Source organism: Ochlerotatus camptorhynchus, unplaced genomic scaffold, assembly GCF_037179485.1.
Source record: "Ochlerotatus camptorhynchus isolate MF236.1 unplaced genomic scaffold, CSIRO-AGI_Acam_v1.1 ptg000190l, whole genome shotgun sequence".
Taxonomy (NCBI): domain Eukaryota; kingdom Metazoa; phylum Arthropoda; class Insecta; order Diptera; family Culicidae; genus Ochlerotatus; species Ochlerotatus camptorhynchus.
Window position 1 is genome coordinate 847,543 of NW_027040680.1, and position 15,878 is coordinate 863,420.

At 38.2% G+C, this 15,878-nt stretch overlaps 1 protein-coding gene across 1 annotated transcript in view; it reads left to right on the forward strand.

Annotated features, from left to right (window-relative positions):
* The first annotated feature begins 8,577 nt into the window (after nt 1-8,577).
* LOC135702281 (b(0,+)-type amino acid transporter 1-like) overlaps nt 8,578-15,878 on the forward strand; it is a 76,793-nt gene continuing 69,492 nt past the window's right edge. Inside the window, exons 1-4 of the mRNA XM_065223309.1 lie at nt 8,578-9,418; nt 9,480-9,750; nt 9,810-10,453; nt 10,520-10,584. Of these exons, the coding sequence (XP_065079381.1) occupies nt 8,941-9,418; nt 9,480-9,750; nt 9,810-10,453; nt 10,520-10,584 (1,458 nt within the window). The 5' untranslated portion in view covers nt 8,578-8,940. The remainder of the gene's footprint in view (nt 9,419-9,479; nt 9,751-9,809; nt 10,454-10,519; nt 10,585-15,878) is intronic.

Here is a 15,878-nt window from a genome sequence, read left to right on the forward strand (position 1 = left end):
AAGTTGATCAATGTTTATGCACAATTATTTGTTATGACATAATTTGTTCAGTGTTTTTGTTAAGTACTTTCAAATAGTACTTTGGAAATAATCAACATTTGTTGGTGCTGTGTTCGGCGATCAGGTTTTGTTAAAATGAACGATTAAGTATCATATTAATGATTTTAAAAGAAAAACTGATCTGAATTATAGATAGTTGAAGATGCTAATTTCAAATAACAGACTGTAGTGGTAATTTTTATACGATAGATGGAGTAGATGAAAGCATAGAGTTGATAGTTCCGTTAGAGTACGGCAGTGTGAAGATTGTATATAGATATTAGACAAGCGAGCTAGGACAACTTTTAAGGAAGGTACAAATCGGTTTTTTCATCTCTCTTTACCAAACTCCCCCTTTGGAGAGAGATGGTGAGGGGTGTCCCCCCCCCCCCCCGCCACCACTGGATCTACAATCTGGATCTACAATCTGAATTGCCTACATTTAGACGTAATGTTATAACTAGTTTGCGACAAAATATGCAATACATCTTGTCTGGGGGTGAGATTAGAACTCGTGACTTTGGCGTGAGGGTTACGGATTCTAACCACTACGCCGGGGCTGCCCCCTTTTTATTTTTTCCTTGATTTGATTTCCGTCGATCTTGTTTTCCGAGCTGAGCACCAATGCTACCGATGCCAGGGACGCAGCTCCCACACCTGGACCCTACCTATCGACCCATCAACTCCTGAACCGGGGACCAACGACTGTACTTCCCAGGATTGAACCCAGGCCTGCTGGGGTGAGAGGTAATCACGCTTACCACTACACCACCAGCGACGCTGGATCGCCCCCTCGCCAAATTAAAAAAATACCCACAATGCTTATTAAATAACATTTACCTCCAAGCACATGATATTGGCTCAATATCAATACTGTTATGTATCGTTGAGATATTTCAAACGGACAACGCTCTATATACATGTTTCCAGTCTTCTTTTATTAGATCCATTACAGCAATCATCTGAGCAATTAAATAATTGTTCAAAACATTTGATTCGAACGTCGGTTTCAAACATACGGTTGAAAAAACAAATTAGATAAAGACCATCTACCAAAATTCGTTGATCCATCAGGACACAGTAAAACTGTTCTACTTCAGAACCGCTGTCAATTCACTTTTGCTTTCAAATCTAATTGAAACATTAAATTGACGATCCGAATTTGCATGCAAAAAAGAACTCAATCTCTTCTATTCATGGCCCCAATGACCTGCCGAAATTGCTCTTCTGCAGGACACTCTCAGCCAACGCTGATTACACCTCTCATTCATATCGCACCGATTGTATAGAGCAAATGCCTTCTGAAGTAGGTACCGTAAAGCGGGGTATCTTTGATAATGCGGCTAACTTTGATAGTATAATATAATGACTAAATTTACCTTTTGGAATATTTCCTAATTGAAAACATTGGTTCCACTTTGTAGCTTAGGGTATTACGTTTGATAACGTATAGAGTTTGTTTGAAAAAAAAATTTGAAATATTTGAAAAAATAAATTTTCATGTGTTTTGCCTGTTTGAAAAGGCACTCAAATAATCACTTATCAAATGTATTTCTGAAATAGACACCACAAATTTAATACTTATTCAAAGTTTCATATTTCTTGAACTAGGTTGTTTGAGATTCACGCATATTTTTTCAACATTAATCGAGTATTGTCAAAGTAACCCCAAACCAAAAAAAAAACGGATGTCGGTCACAAGACAAAGAAAATAGTGCAAATGCAATAATTTCTCTTAAACATATTACTAACGGATTGATTCTAGGATCCTCAGTACTTGTTTAAAAAAAAATAAAATTTGAAAAACATCCATTGTTGTAAAAAATATTAAGAATATACTTCAAAAAGCTATCAAAGTTATCCCGTTTTACGGTATGTATTTCCAACATGTCTTTACTGCTTTTTTTCTCCTTCGGTACGTTCCATACCATCGAGCGTCTTGTTGTTATCAACCAACACATAAGCCATCATTGCGAGGAAAAGCTACGACCATGCCCTACTGACGACGGTGAACATCCCCATAGGCAGCAGTACGATTTCCGCGCTCAAATCGTGAGCAACTTCAGACTCGAACGGTTGACGCAGGGCTCGAGAAGAGGATTACCGGTGAATATACAGAATTAAATCCTTTAAATCAGGTACCACATCTTAGAAGATATCGACCTACCAACATTGGATTGATAAATGATAAAGATTGAGTGTATGTGACGGAATGTTTGAATTGCGCGTTACGAATGACCATTAGCACTTGGATACGAACCGATCATAAAGGTGTATTCAGATCTGAGCGTACATGAGCAGAGCGGAGCTAGATTTACATCGATATGAGAGAGACAACTAGTTCTTTTCTCTCTCTCTCTTACCAAATCCAAAACCTGCCCCGCGCACGCCAAGCACGCTCAGGTGTGAATTCAGCTTAAGTGACATGAACGCGTGAAATAACCACGCTGTGACGGGTTCAATGAGACGCAAAGTGAGAGCGGTGAAGTGTGCAGTCCTGGTATAGTCTACCCGCGAGTAGTGATTAACTTATCAATCGGTGTTTCGGAACCACATCGACTATTGAACTGAGAGTTGTTGTCAGTGCCTATGGCTGATAACGAGCCTTTTTGCCGAATGCTGACTGAAATCTCAATGTGGGCAGTTATTTGCTGTATTAATCAGAAAACAAAAGCTTGACGGAGATTACAAAGAAGACAGAAGATTCATGCCGGAAAAGTTCCAATATCAACATGGGCTCAATGTGTTTGATAATTATTGCTCTACTTTGGAAAAAAACAAAACTACCAACAACGATGCTATTTATAATTTAAAAAAATACCACGCGAACATTCGACCACGTGTGCAGCGGGGAATAAATTTGAATATTTAATAGCTATAACTACACTGCAACTTCCAGAGAGTGGACTTTTTGCAACCAACGAACGTCACCAAAACTACCTTTTTAAAGGGAAACAAGTCGAACAAATATTGGAAATGATAATTCTTGTGCAAATTCAAGTTCCGGTCTTACTGACCTATCTAATACGCATCAGTTGTATCAATCCATTTGCACCATATATGCCATATGCCATATGTATACGCCTCGGTCGAACTACATGGTGAAATGCATATTGTTATCACAGAGTGGCGGGCGCCGTGAAAATGAGTGGTTTCAAAGTATAGCCGTGAATGTGAAGACCTAGCAATATATATTTTCGAAATTGCCGTTTCCAAAAGACGTCCAGCGGAGATTTCAAGTGTTTTTGGTGCAAAGAAATACTTCAATTCCCTCAGCAGATCATCAATTGAAAAAACAACTACAACTATGTTGACAACGAGCTTTGGAAATAGATACTGTCTATGACGATAACGAACGCACGATGAAGACTATTGTAGTAGTTCAAGGGCACAAATTGACTACCGAAAACTCGTCAAGTAGTTAATTAGCAATCAAATTCCAAAATGTGTAATTCAATTTGTGATAGAGAATAATGTTGTGGGAACAGCGAATGCTTCTGTCTCGTTTAAGGAAGTGACCTGTAGACCTTCGGGAAGAAAGATGATAGTTGCTATGGGAGGTTGTACTTTTACGAGAGTAGCTTTAATTCGGAGAAATGGGGGGAATGGTGTATTGATAAACTTTTATTTGCGCTGTGAAATTTCTAGGATGTTATATTTATTAGAATTCTAGATTACAGAAATTTTAATGTTTAGATATATTGAGCTAACCATTTTAGTTGCAGAACAGATTCAGCATTTACAAGCAAAAATGGGCTACATTAGCTTATAACTGTGGAAGTGCTCAAAGAACACTAAGTTGCGGGCCGACGTAAATTCCCAGTAGGAACGTATTAAATTGAAAGTGAAGGTATTTCTCAATTAAAACCACCCCGTTGTCGTGGTATCACTGAAGTACCTCCCGGCTGTAGTGGCAGCTCTCCAAATCTTCACAAGTGCTTAATAAACGGTGGACTGCGTTTTTCCAGGTACCGTAAAACAGGGTGAAGTTGATCACTACACCATTCAATATTCGTTTCTCAACAATACTTTTCCATGATATTGTTATAAGATAATTTGTTTAGTATTTTTACCACTCTAAATGTACTATATTGTGGAAGTGATAAAATATGCAACTTTTAACTGTTCCATCCTATCAGAATCAGCATTTATTCTGGTGCAGTGTACGGTTAAAAATTTATTATACTTCATCTGAAACCAGATTCTGTTAAAATGAACGATTTCGTACATAAAATTATTTTATGTGAAAAAATGATGATTATTGCCTACATTTAGGCGTATTTTTAACTACTTTGCATAGATTAAAGTATAAGATTTTTTTGCCGAGATGAGGACACCACCGAGCAGCTCGGCATTTTATTTTGCTGGATCTCAGTGAAAAACTTGCCGAGATTCAGCTAACAAACGGAAATTTTGCCGAGATCTCAGCTAAAAAAACATAAATTTTGCTGAATTAAGTGTGTACACACACACAAAATTTCACCGAATCTCGGTACCACCGAGTGCAAACAGCAAATTTGCCGGGGATCTCGGCAATCATAAAATTCAAGGTTGTCAATTTTTGCCAAAAATCTCAGTAAAAAAAAATCACTCGGCAAAAGCATCCCAGCGGTAAAAAATAATATACTGAATATCGGCATTTTTTTTTTAATGCATGGGTTAAATAAAAAGAACAAACAAATATTGTCATGTGAAAAATAGTGTTAAAATAAGAAACACTGCAATGGGATTATCATTCTGTATATTTATTCAAAAACATAAAAATACATCACAGGAAGTTTATTGGGATATGCATTAGGGAAACAAGCCATAAAATATGGCTTTAAAATATATGGTATATGCCGCTGAAACTCTTCAGAACAACCAAAAATTGGTTGGCGGCAAAAAAACAGAAGATTGAAGACGACCTATCCTAAAAAATACTGGCGATATTAACAACAATTGTGCACGTACGAAAAAGATTGCAGATCCTTACGTGCTCCTTTAACACTTGATCTAGAACTTGATCCTAGCGTCGCCGGTGGTGTAGTGGTAAGCGTGATTACCTCTCACCCCAGCAGGCCTGGGTTCAATCCCAGTCGGCGCCGCCGGGATGTTCTGAGGCATAGCATCTCTGATCACGCCTTCCTTCGGATGGGAAGTAAAGCCGTTGGTCCCCGGTTCATGAGTTGATGGGTCGATAGGTAGGGTCCAGGAGTGGGAGCTGCCTTCCTGGCGTCGGTAGCATTTGTGCTCAGCACGGAAAACAAATCAAGGAAGGTAGAACTTGATTCATTATTCCGCGATTTAAAGCCGATTTTGATTCGCAAAACGAAAAATGGTGGGTGGAAAAAAGTGACAGCTGTATTACCGAAATTCAGTACCGTCAATGCAGAAATCTCAATTGCTGATTTCGGTATTATCTCTATTTACTGATGTGCTCAGCAAATTACTTTGCAGAATTTCGGTTCATCTAATTAATTATATGATTTGAGTAGTAGCTATACTGAAGATCCGAGAGATGTCGCCCCTTCAATGGTAGGAAAATCATTTTTGCAGTATGGAGAATATCAGAAAATCCACGATTTGTGACTAAACATGCTTTTACAAAAGGAAACAAATAAACGAGTGTTTACCTTATCACCATAAGAATGTACTCGTGCTGTTTTTGTGCATCTAAAATTGCCCATAAAGACGATAATGAATAAAAACTGAAAATTTCCTTGCGTTTCCAAATGGTTTCCTACGATTCCCATACATTCGAAGTGACTGGCCCTCTGGATGTGGATGATGTCAAAAACAACAAAACATGATTAATTGAATTGCTGATATTTCAGAAAATGTGTTAGTGTGATCTCGGGAAAAATATTGTGGTTGCCGAAATATCGGCAAAATTATGAATTGCCGTTTCAGATCAGTATTTTTATCTGCCGAGCTCGAGAATCTGTTTTAAGTATTTAGACCCCCAATAGAATATTCTAATACTAGTCTTATATGAAAGGGCGAGCGTAAGCTTTCGTTTGGTGGTGTTTCCGTGATACTGTTTTTTTTAATAATAAAATTTTCTTTCGGGAACACCGTGACCTACTTATCAACAATGCCGAATCGTGTCGCTAGGTGACAATCAATTGAAATACCTTTTGTAAATGGAACGAGAAAATCTCTCCGATAACTACTACCATCTTATTCATCACCAATTGACAAACTCAATTGGAGTTTTCCTGAATAATTGTACCCATATCACTCAAAGACGATGTGCAGGAAGGCGTGTAGCATAGCATTATAAGAAAAGAGCAACGATCTTTCTTTTGAGTGTCACTGTGTTTGAAGCAGATAAAAGTAAGTCTTTTCCGGTGTAAGTTAATTGCACCGCTATGGAGAACTTATATCAGATTCAAGACCATCACACACTGCACACTCACTCGTGGTACAACTGTTCATGGTTGTTTTGCAAGTTGTTGCTTTACGCGTCTCACGCAAAAAAAAAGATTATGATAGCCTAAACTATAATCTTGATACAAACAAAAGCAAAACGCATGTATCTACTGCGTGTACACTGCAAAGTAGAATGAAAAATGATGGATGGATCACTCTGATGCATCGTTATTGTAGTCTCCTGTTCATGAGCCGGTCAGATGCTGATGCAATCAACTTGATGGACAGCTGACAATATTTTGGCACGCGGCAAAGTCAAAATTACAGCGCATTCGTTTCCACGATCCACGCTATCACAACGTCCCCGTCTGAGCATTAACTTAATGAACTAATCGATATTGATAAGCTAAGACCATTAGCTTAACCAGAAAATAATAGAGTCGCGAAAATGATGTATTCACATCAATCACCGATAACGAAGCGATAACGAGCACAATTGACAATATCCTATTACCTATTGAGAGCTTAAGAATTATAGTACGTTCAGACTGACTAGTCTTATACTTGGTTAAATTCCAAGAACGTGGTGAAACATACGTGTTGTATTTATTCCGAATACTAATAAGAAAGACAAGACTTCACCAAAATCGTTTAAACGAATAAGCATGAAACTAAAAGTCATGGAAAAGCTTATAGATCACCACATTAAATCAAAGTTTTTGAAATGTAATCATCAGTTTGCTTATCAATCAGGAAAATCATCTGTAACAGCCCTACACTGAAACAAAATCCATTGGCAAAAATACTATATTGATGGTTTGGATTAAATACCCTCACCAATAGATTTTTGCAGAAAACAATTTCATTTAATTTTACTATTATTTCTATCAGAATTACTATGCATTTTAAGCAAGCATAGTAGTTTTGCCAGAATCATAGTAAATTTGTTAACATTCATAGTCGACTATACTGAATTCATAGTAGATTCAACAGCAATATGCGTGGTTATATTGATAATAAGTGTTTTCTGCAAAATAGTATTCCTAACTATGGTCCTTGTTTCAGCACTACTTCGTCGTAATCGCCCATTTCCGTTCTATCGATCAGAAAAGATCAATAATATAAATTATTTCACCGCGCACACATCAATAATAGGTTTGTTCCGATACGTTAGTTCATTAGCTACAACATAAACCCTATTAGAGCGCATTGTATGAATATTTACGCTCATTGTTCTCAAAACAAAACAAGCGCTCCTAGCGAATCCCCTTTTTCTACGTTTATCCGTAGGACGAAGAAAATCTAATGGCGTTTCAATGCGTTAGGTCGGAATTGAAACTCGTAGGACGAATTTAGAATCAAGAAGCAGTATTATATATTAAACAATATCTCAATAATTTGTGGCTCTTTATCAAATCCAACGGTACAGTACACGTATGGAAAAGTGAATAAATTTAGAAGTCATTTTTGACAGAAATATTCCATTTTTTGTTCAAACCCGTTCAAAAAAGAGAGGTAAAACGCAGGTTGTGCTTAGTAGGACGGAAATTAGATCCAAACCCCTATCAGCGCAAAATACAGCAATTCAAAAAGCAGAACTGTAATTTACCCTCTGGACGATTGAATTTCAGGATGGGACTGATATGCAGGCATGGAAAATCATTTACATTCATTTACATTCATTTGCTTCTAACTTTTTTCATCAACAGCATTTCGCAAAATGATATAAAGAGCTTTAGTAGGTTTTGTTATTAGCTACAACTTTTGTCCATAACTCAAATCTTTATCTCTTATGCATCACGAATTAGAGCGAGCAGTACTTGTTACTGTTTTTCAGTGAATGTAAAATACATTCATTGAAAAACAGTAGTGGCTTCTGTTCGCTCTGGTTCGTCATACATAAGAGATTCGGATTTGAGTTGTTAACAAAAGTTGTAGCTTATAACAAAACCTACAAAAGCTCCATTCATCATTTTGCGGAATTCAGTAGATAAAAAAGTTAAGGGCAAATGAATGTAAATGAATGCACGAAATGAATGCATATGATTTTTCATGCCTGCTGATATGCGATAATAGGCAGTATATTCAGTTATAGTCTGAACGTATATTATTAGCCATACACTGTTCTATATTTAAAGCGCAGTTGTTTAGTAACATTATTAAGATGTGTCCTACCTACACCAAAGGTGAACTAAATGCCGTAGGCGACCGTGGTTATCAACGTGTGAAAAAACTTCCTGATAAAATCTCGCAGCCAATAGTCAACATTTCCCATTCAGTATCGCTGTTTTGTACGCTCCGAACAAGGTTGTATGTACATTCATCGTTATCTGATGATTCCTACGACGTACCCACGTGCCCAACGAGCGTCTGTTTCCAATGCGTAATGACGACTTTTGCATCCTTTCAGTTCTCAACGGCTCGAGCGATCATACACAGCGAGTGAAGCCATGCTGCATCTTGCTGGCAGTATCGCCTGCTAAATCATCACCTTCGTTTGTATCACACTATTGAAGATACCGGACGAGTTCAACGAAAACTATTACGATGACCGCAGTTGCAGCGCCTTCCGGTGGCGGACTAAAGCGCGAGATGGGCTTGATGTCCGCCATCAATGTCATCATAAGCGTTATGATAGGATCCGGAATATTCGTCTCACCGACAGCTGCTCTCAAGTACTCCGGAAGCGTAGGATTCTGCTTAGTTGTGTGGGCTGTGTGCGGAGTTATCTCACTAATGGGAGCGTTGTGTTTTGCGGAACTGGGAACCGTTGTTCCACGATCAGGTGCCGAATATGCGTACCTAATTGAAGCTTTCAAGAAGACCAACAAATTCTGGGGTCCTTTGCCTTCCTTCATTTGTGCCTGGGTTTACGTGGTGGTGTTGCGACCGGCCGAAATAGCTGTGATAATTCTCACGTTTGCCGAATACTCAATCTTACCCTTCAGCAACCTTCTAGGGTTGAAAAATCTTCCTGAAGAGGATCTACATAATCTTATCAAATTGATAGCCATATTAGGTTTAGGTAAGCGAACCTTTCAACTTGGTTGTGACATAATCCTGAACTGTAACCGTTCTCTCCACAGGAGTCATCACATATATTAATCTAAGCAGTGTCAAGTTATACGTTACGATCAATAACATTTTCGGATTCTGTAAGGTGTTTGCATGCCTGATTGTAATCTTTGGTGGTATCTACCAGTTGGCAATCGGAAATACTGAAAATCTATCAAGAGGATTCGCTGGAACTAACTTCGGTCCAGGACACATAGCACTTGCCTTCTACAATGGTCTATGGGCATACGATGGTTGGTCAAGCGTTACTACCATCACGGAAGAGATCAAACGCCCTGAAGTGTGAGTAACGCCCAGTAAAGAACATCACATCCACCTTAACAACATCCCTTCTATTGCAGTAATATTCCACGATCCATCATAATAGCCGTACCGATCATCACCGGTCTGTATGTGTTCATGAACATGGCCTACATGACAGTGCTATCTCCGGAGGAGATGATCAAATCGGAAGCCGTTGGGCTGGATTTCGGCGATCGAGTGCTAGGATCCTTTTCCTTCCTCATTCCGCTTGGCGTAGCATTGTCCACCTTCGGTTGCGCACTCAGCATCCAATTCGGTGTCACTCGCCTCTGCTACGTCGCCAGTCAGGAAGGCCAAATGTTGGAGCCGCTTTCCTACATCCATGTGCGCCGCGGGACACCTACACCGGCAGTTGCCATGCAGGGTATTCTTGCCCTTTTGTTCATCCTGGTTGGCAATATTGAGGAACTGATTGAGCTGGCTTCGTTCCTCATATGGTTCTTCTACGGATCGGCCTTCATTGCACTGCTGACTCTGCGCAAGACTCAACCCAACGTAGACAGACCTTACAAAGTGCCATTGTTCGTGCCAATTTTTGCCCTCGGGGTGTCCATATTTCTTTCAGTGGTACCAATCATCGCTGAACCGTCGCCAAAGTATTTCTTCGCCGTTGGGTTCATCTTGAGCGGTGTTGCAGTCTACACGCCCTTCGTTTACTACAAGATTCGGCCCAAATGGATGAGTAAGTATTGAAACAGTTTCACTCTAGACGAAATATTTAACTACTTGATGATTTTTTTTCTTTTAGATAAACTCACCTATCTCATTCAGGTCCTGTTTGAGGCCGTGCCAACGTCGGAAAAATCGGATTAAGTTTATTGCTGCGCAATGGTTCTCTTTTGTAATAAAAATATAGTAAAATATGCGTGTGATTTTGATTAGTCAAGGCCGAACATTTTACGTCAAAACGAACTCCTTGACGAATCTAACGTAAAGGAAGTGAGGATCTAATACCTTGTACAGACATACAAAGTACACTGTTGTACCATAGAGGTAACTCTAAGACTAGAAGGTCCCGAAATAACGTGCTCAACTTTTTGGCTCAGCTCTGGTACTCTCTTCGGTCCCAAGCTAATCGATTCACCCCTCGAAACATAGGAAAAACCAATAACCCCTCATTTTATCTGTCAAACTTTCATAGCGAATCAAAACAAACATTGCGTAGTGCTAGAATTTCGACTAGAATGGGGTACGTTAATCGTTTGCTTGGGACCAATAGGCTAGTCAAGTAGTGAGCCAATTTAAAATCGTTAGTTTCGTATTGATTGTTGGTTGTGCTACCGTTGTACTTCTTTAAGCTAGTACCTCTTGTGGTACTCGATTAATGAAGTACAACGGTACTGTTTTGTATGTCTGTCAATGGTATAATCAACAATCAATACGAAACTAACGATTTTAAATTGGCTCACCACTTTAGTAGCCTATTGGTCCCAAGCAAACGATTAACGTACCCTATTCTAGTCGAAATTCTAGTACTACGCAATGTTTGTTTTGATTCGCTATGAAAGTTTGACAGATAAAATGAGGGGTTATTGGTTTTACCTATGTTTCGAGGGGTGATTCGACAAGCTTGGGACCGAAGATAGTACCAGAGGTGAGCCAAAAAGTTGAGCACGTTTCTTCTAGAGTCGGTGTATAATGAGTCACGCCAAGAGAAAAACAGTTGAACTCGCATCACGGTTTTCGAAGGATTCCCTTTCTTTTCACTTGGCAACAGAGGACTTCTACATCAACTTCAAATGACTTCTAGCGAGAGAAAAAATATTGCGACGGTAGTAAATCATTATATCAGTGATTTTGTCAAATTATCTTAACAAAAAATAGTAGAAATTCTCATTACTAATCATTACCGAGCGTATCCCATGACAATTTAACGCTCACTGTGTGTTTATGCTCATTTCTTCGATTATATAATTTATATATTTTATATTTTATTGCAATACCTTTCGTGGACCTTTCATAGCATCGTAATGTTTATTTACTTTGCACGATAGGTAGCCGGTTTGACAGTTCAATAGGTAGACTTGGCTTCACTCTTGGCGTGACTCATTATACACCGACTCTAGTTTCTTCGGGACCTACTTGTCTTAGAGTTACCTCTATGGTATAACGTCCTACTTCAATTTCGTTTGCTAAACACAATTCTTTGGTACAAGCAATGTAAATATTTACCTTATTTGACAAAACCCAGGTAATCGTGACGTTTGATTATTGAAAACAATTGGAATGAAGAAAAGAGACCTACTGCTGTCATGATTATCTGGGTTTTGTCAAATAAGGTAAATATTTACATTGCTTGTACCAAAGAATAGGTTTGTTCCCGTTCTTGCTTTTTTGCTTATGCTGTAAGAAAGTAATACAGGGTTCCCAAATTTGCGTGGTGGGTGGTGCCGTCTACGCACCGCTATTTCCCAGCAGTATTTCAACCAACTGAGCTGATATTTTGTGGGTGACAAGTTTGTAGTTTATTCATATAGGGGAAATGTCTCTAATGTTGGCATATGGATCTAAGATTGGACCCATCGCCAAAAATCTGCTATTTATCAATTTTATCAAGATGAACGCGTTATTGGGACGTTACTAATGGATATGTTTGGTTGCTATTGAAAATTTAGTCGATTGCTGAATTTATGTATGGGCCCAAATTAGGGACACTTAGGCCGACATTACATGCATTTCCCCTACATTCCAAAAATCAACTCAATTGGTTGAAAGCAAGGTGCTGCTTATATAAGCACCTTGGTACCACTTATACTGTATAGTCATCTTCTTCTTCTTTTGGTTCGCTCACCACCCGGAATGAACGCTCGGTGCATCATATGGTTAGTAATATCAAATAATGTTACATGCAAACAAAAAAGTAATACAACCAGGATTAGTTTTTTGAAGTAATAGTTTCATCTAAATACCTAACTAACCATATCGTGTCGCAGTTGCAGTCTCACTCTGAACCGGCATTTAAAGTTGTTTTGTGATTTGATCAGTATGATTACTTGGGTACTCACATAAAATGGTGTGCACCAGTGCACCGCCCAAGTTCAACACCATCCAACTATGGACAGCTCTTTAATATTTAATCGTCCATACTACTTTTCATGTATCCTTTACGTTAACGTCATGTAGCCAAAAAATATTCCCATTTAGTGGTCAACGTGAACAGTAAAGTAAATATACGTGATTTCTACTTAAGTTGGAATGCTTACGAGATTTTGAAATGATATATGCTGAAAAATTATGGTTACGTTTACTTTCCACGATTTTTATTAATGTTGGAAAGGATTTTCACGTAATGTTTACGTGAAATTTAAATGCCGTTGACAGCATTTTTTTGCCTGCAAAGAATATTGAAACATTTCATACACTTTGTTTTAATAATCACCCATATTCTTGTTTTTTTTTTTTTTTGTATGAAAAATACGGTTCGAACGAAAACAAGAATATGATTGAATACATCAAGCATTTCTCTATTTTCTGTCAAGATTTAATTAAAAATTTAACATTAAAAATGTCGTTGCCGCCAAGATTTGATCAGGACCACTCAGAAGCAATATCCGTTTGCGCTGTCTGCTTCAGAGTTATGCTATTGATTTCAGCTTGTAACATCATTTATGTGTGCGGTCTCCAAATGATGTGGGGGAATTTACGTATTCTCGACAACCGAAGCAGCATTTTTTCAGTGTCACGTATATGACGTGTATGTTTGTTTACATTCATCTGCTGCTTCCTTCTCTATGCATTCTAATCGACAGAATTGTTCAAAACTGTTTGAAAGCGTTTTTACAACGCTCCAAACTACTCAGGTGAGTGTGACTAAATATACTGAATTTATAAATATGTTGCCTCTTTACCCAATTAAGTCTCTTTAAGTGTGACTATTGTTGGCAGTTTTTTTTTCGGCTTCCTTTGCATTTGAACTGCGTGTTAAAAAGTTGTTCTACTATCAGCCGAAATCAGCCACATTTTGTAGTACGTATACTTCATTTAAAGAAAAATCTGGCATAATAAGTCATAAACATGCAATCAGAATAACCGACATTTACATTAAAATAACATAGAAAACAACTTTTAATATATGCAGCAAAGTGTTAGGAAATCCAAAACTCATCTTCTAATGAACTCAATGGTGCCATATTCAATCACTTTTTCATACGTGTAAATCACGTAGACCCATTTCACGTGCGCACAAACAGACTCACACAACCGCACATGCATGTTTGACGTGCTACTTTCATCATCAACTCCAGTTAACATGACATCACAGAAATGACGTGTAACTCCGGATCAGAAAGTGGCTCCACTATTATTTGGCGAACACTAGCACACCTAGCGGTAGAAGGCATCTTCTCCCTGCAGTTAAGATAGAAAGCATGTTATGATACTTCAAACCTCCTTCTCCCTCTCCCCATCCATAAAACTGTAAATCTCTTCTAATCTCGAGACGACCGCGAGTACTCGGTTCAATTCCTTTAACATTAGATTTAAGACAAACGCAAAAGATAATTTGGCTCTGTAAAGTTTATTCGATTGAGCCTGCACAAATAAATAAAAAAAAGCATGTTATGATAGTGTGAGTGCACATAGAAAGCACGTGTGGAACGCTACCACATCACATCGCTTGTTGAGCAGAAAAACGTACCGTAAAACTTGGTATCTTTGATAATGCGGGTAACTTTTATAGCATAATATAAAGATTGAATTTACTCGCTGCGCTTTTTCCAAATTAGAAACATTGGCTCCATATTGCAGCTTAGGGTATTTCCGTTGATATCGTATGTATGTACATATTATAAACAATTTTAGACAATCAATATTACCTTAAATTAGGTCGAATATTTACAATCATTAATGTTTAAGACGCCTCGCTGACAGATATACCAATCTAATCTGCTGATACCAGTCTGAATCGTGAGGTAGATTGGTTGGGTCTAGTTAAGTACTGAAGTTGTCATTGTGCTTTCTTTCGTCGGAGTTTTGATTGTTAAGCTTTTATTTGAGATGTTGGGTGATAAGAGAAAGTCCATGGTATTGCGGTGGTCGGGATTTTGGCAGGTTTCATATTTGATCGCAGATGCCGGCCTCGCGGAATATCTATAACCAAACATCTATATGGTAGAATAATCTTAATTCCATACAAATGTAGTTTCTGGACGCATACCGCTGAATAGCTTGGATCCATGAGTGCTTTACAGAGTCTGAGTTGAGGGATAGAACTACTTAGAATCAAATGCATTGAATTTTTAAGAAAAAAAAATCTTTGTTTCTAATGTACAGCAGCGTTTATTCTACAAAGTTGTTATTAGAAACAAGGGCCTTGCTTTTTGATTAAAAAATCTTTTGGGAATTATCTGCTTTTTTTGTTTATGTGTGGACCGCCATTTTATTACATTACATACAGGATTCGTCAGAGGAAGAAGTTATTGAAGAGCTGGAGGTAGAAACGCTCGGTGCAGAAGATTTGGAATTATTAAAATTATTGAAATCAATCAGGAAAATTCTAATTTAATACATGTTTGCCCTTTAAATAATTTTAATTGAATCGATGTGAATAATATGTTTTTGGAACCAACAATAGATTTACGAGAATCCAAAATATTAAATGCACCAATTTGCGAAGAACATAAGTCCCCTGTTGAGTACTTATGGTACGATTGATAATATTTGTTTTACGATACGTGGATAAATTTAAAAAGCAAGAGATGATTTCCAAGCCAAAGCAACAAGCAGTTTTCTTTAATCTAATCAAATTTATTTTTTAATCAAAGAAAAAATCTGCATAGGCCCTGAGTCTACAATATTTTTGTTGAATTCAATGTGACCTATTTTTGGAATTAAAAAGCCATTTCTCTGCGTGTAGAATTTATAATAGTGTACTGGTCTGGAAGTCGATGGAATACGGACATTTGGGGTCCGTGATGCCGCTGCCAACCCCTTCACGGGAAACCGATCCGTCGGAGTGACGGATAGTGTGGTTGCAGTATCTGGTTCTCTGGAGTTCCGCGACGGATCTAACAAGTGCCGTAGAGTTGGATCCTGCCTTGAACTTCTTCTTTATCGCCAAGTCGATAAAGGGCCAGGGCAATCTCTGGCTCCAAACCAATGGATGCTAG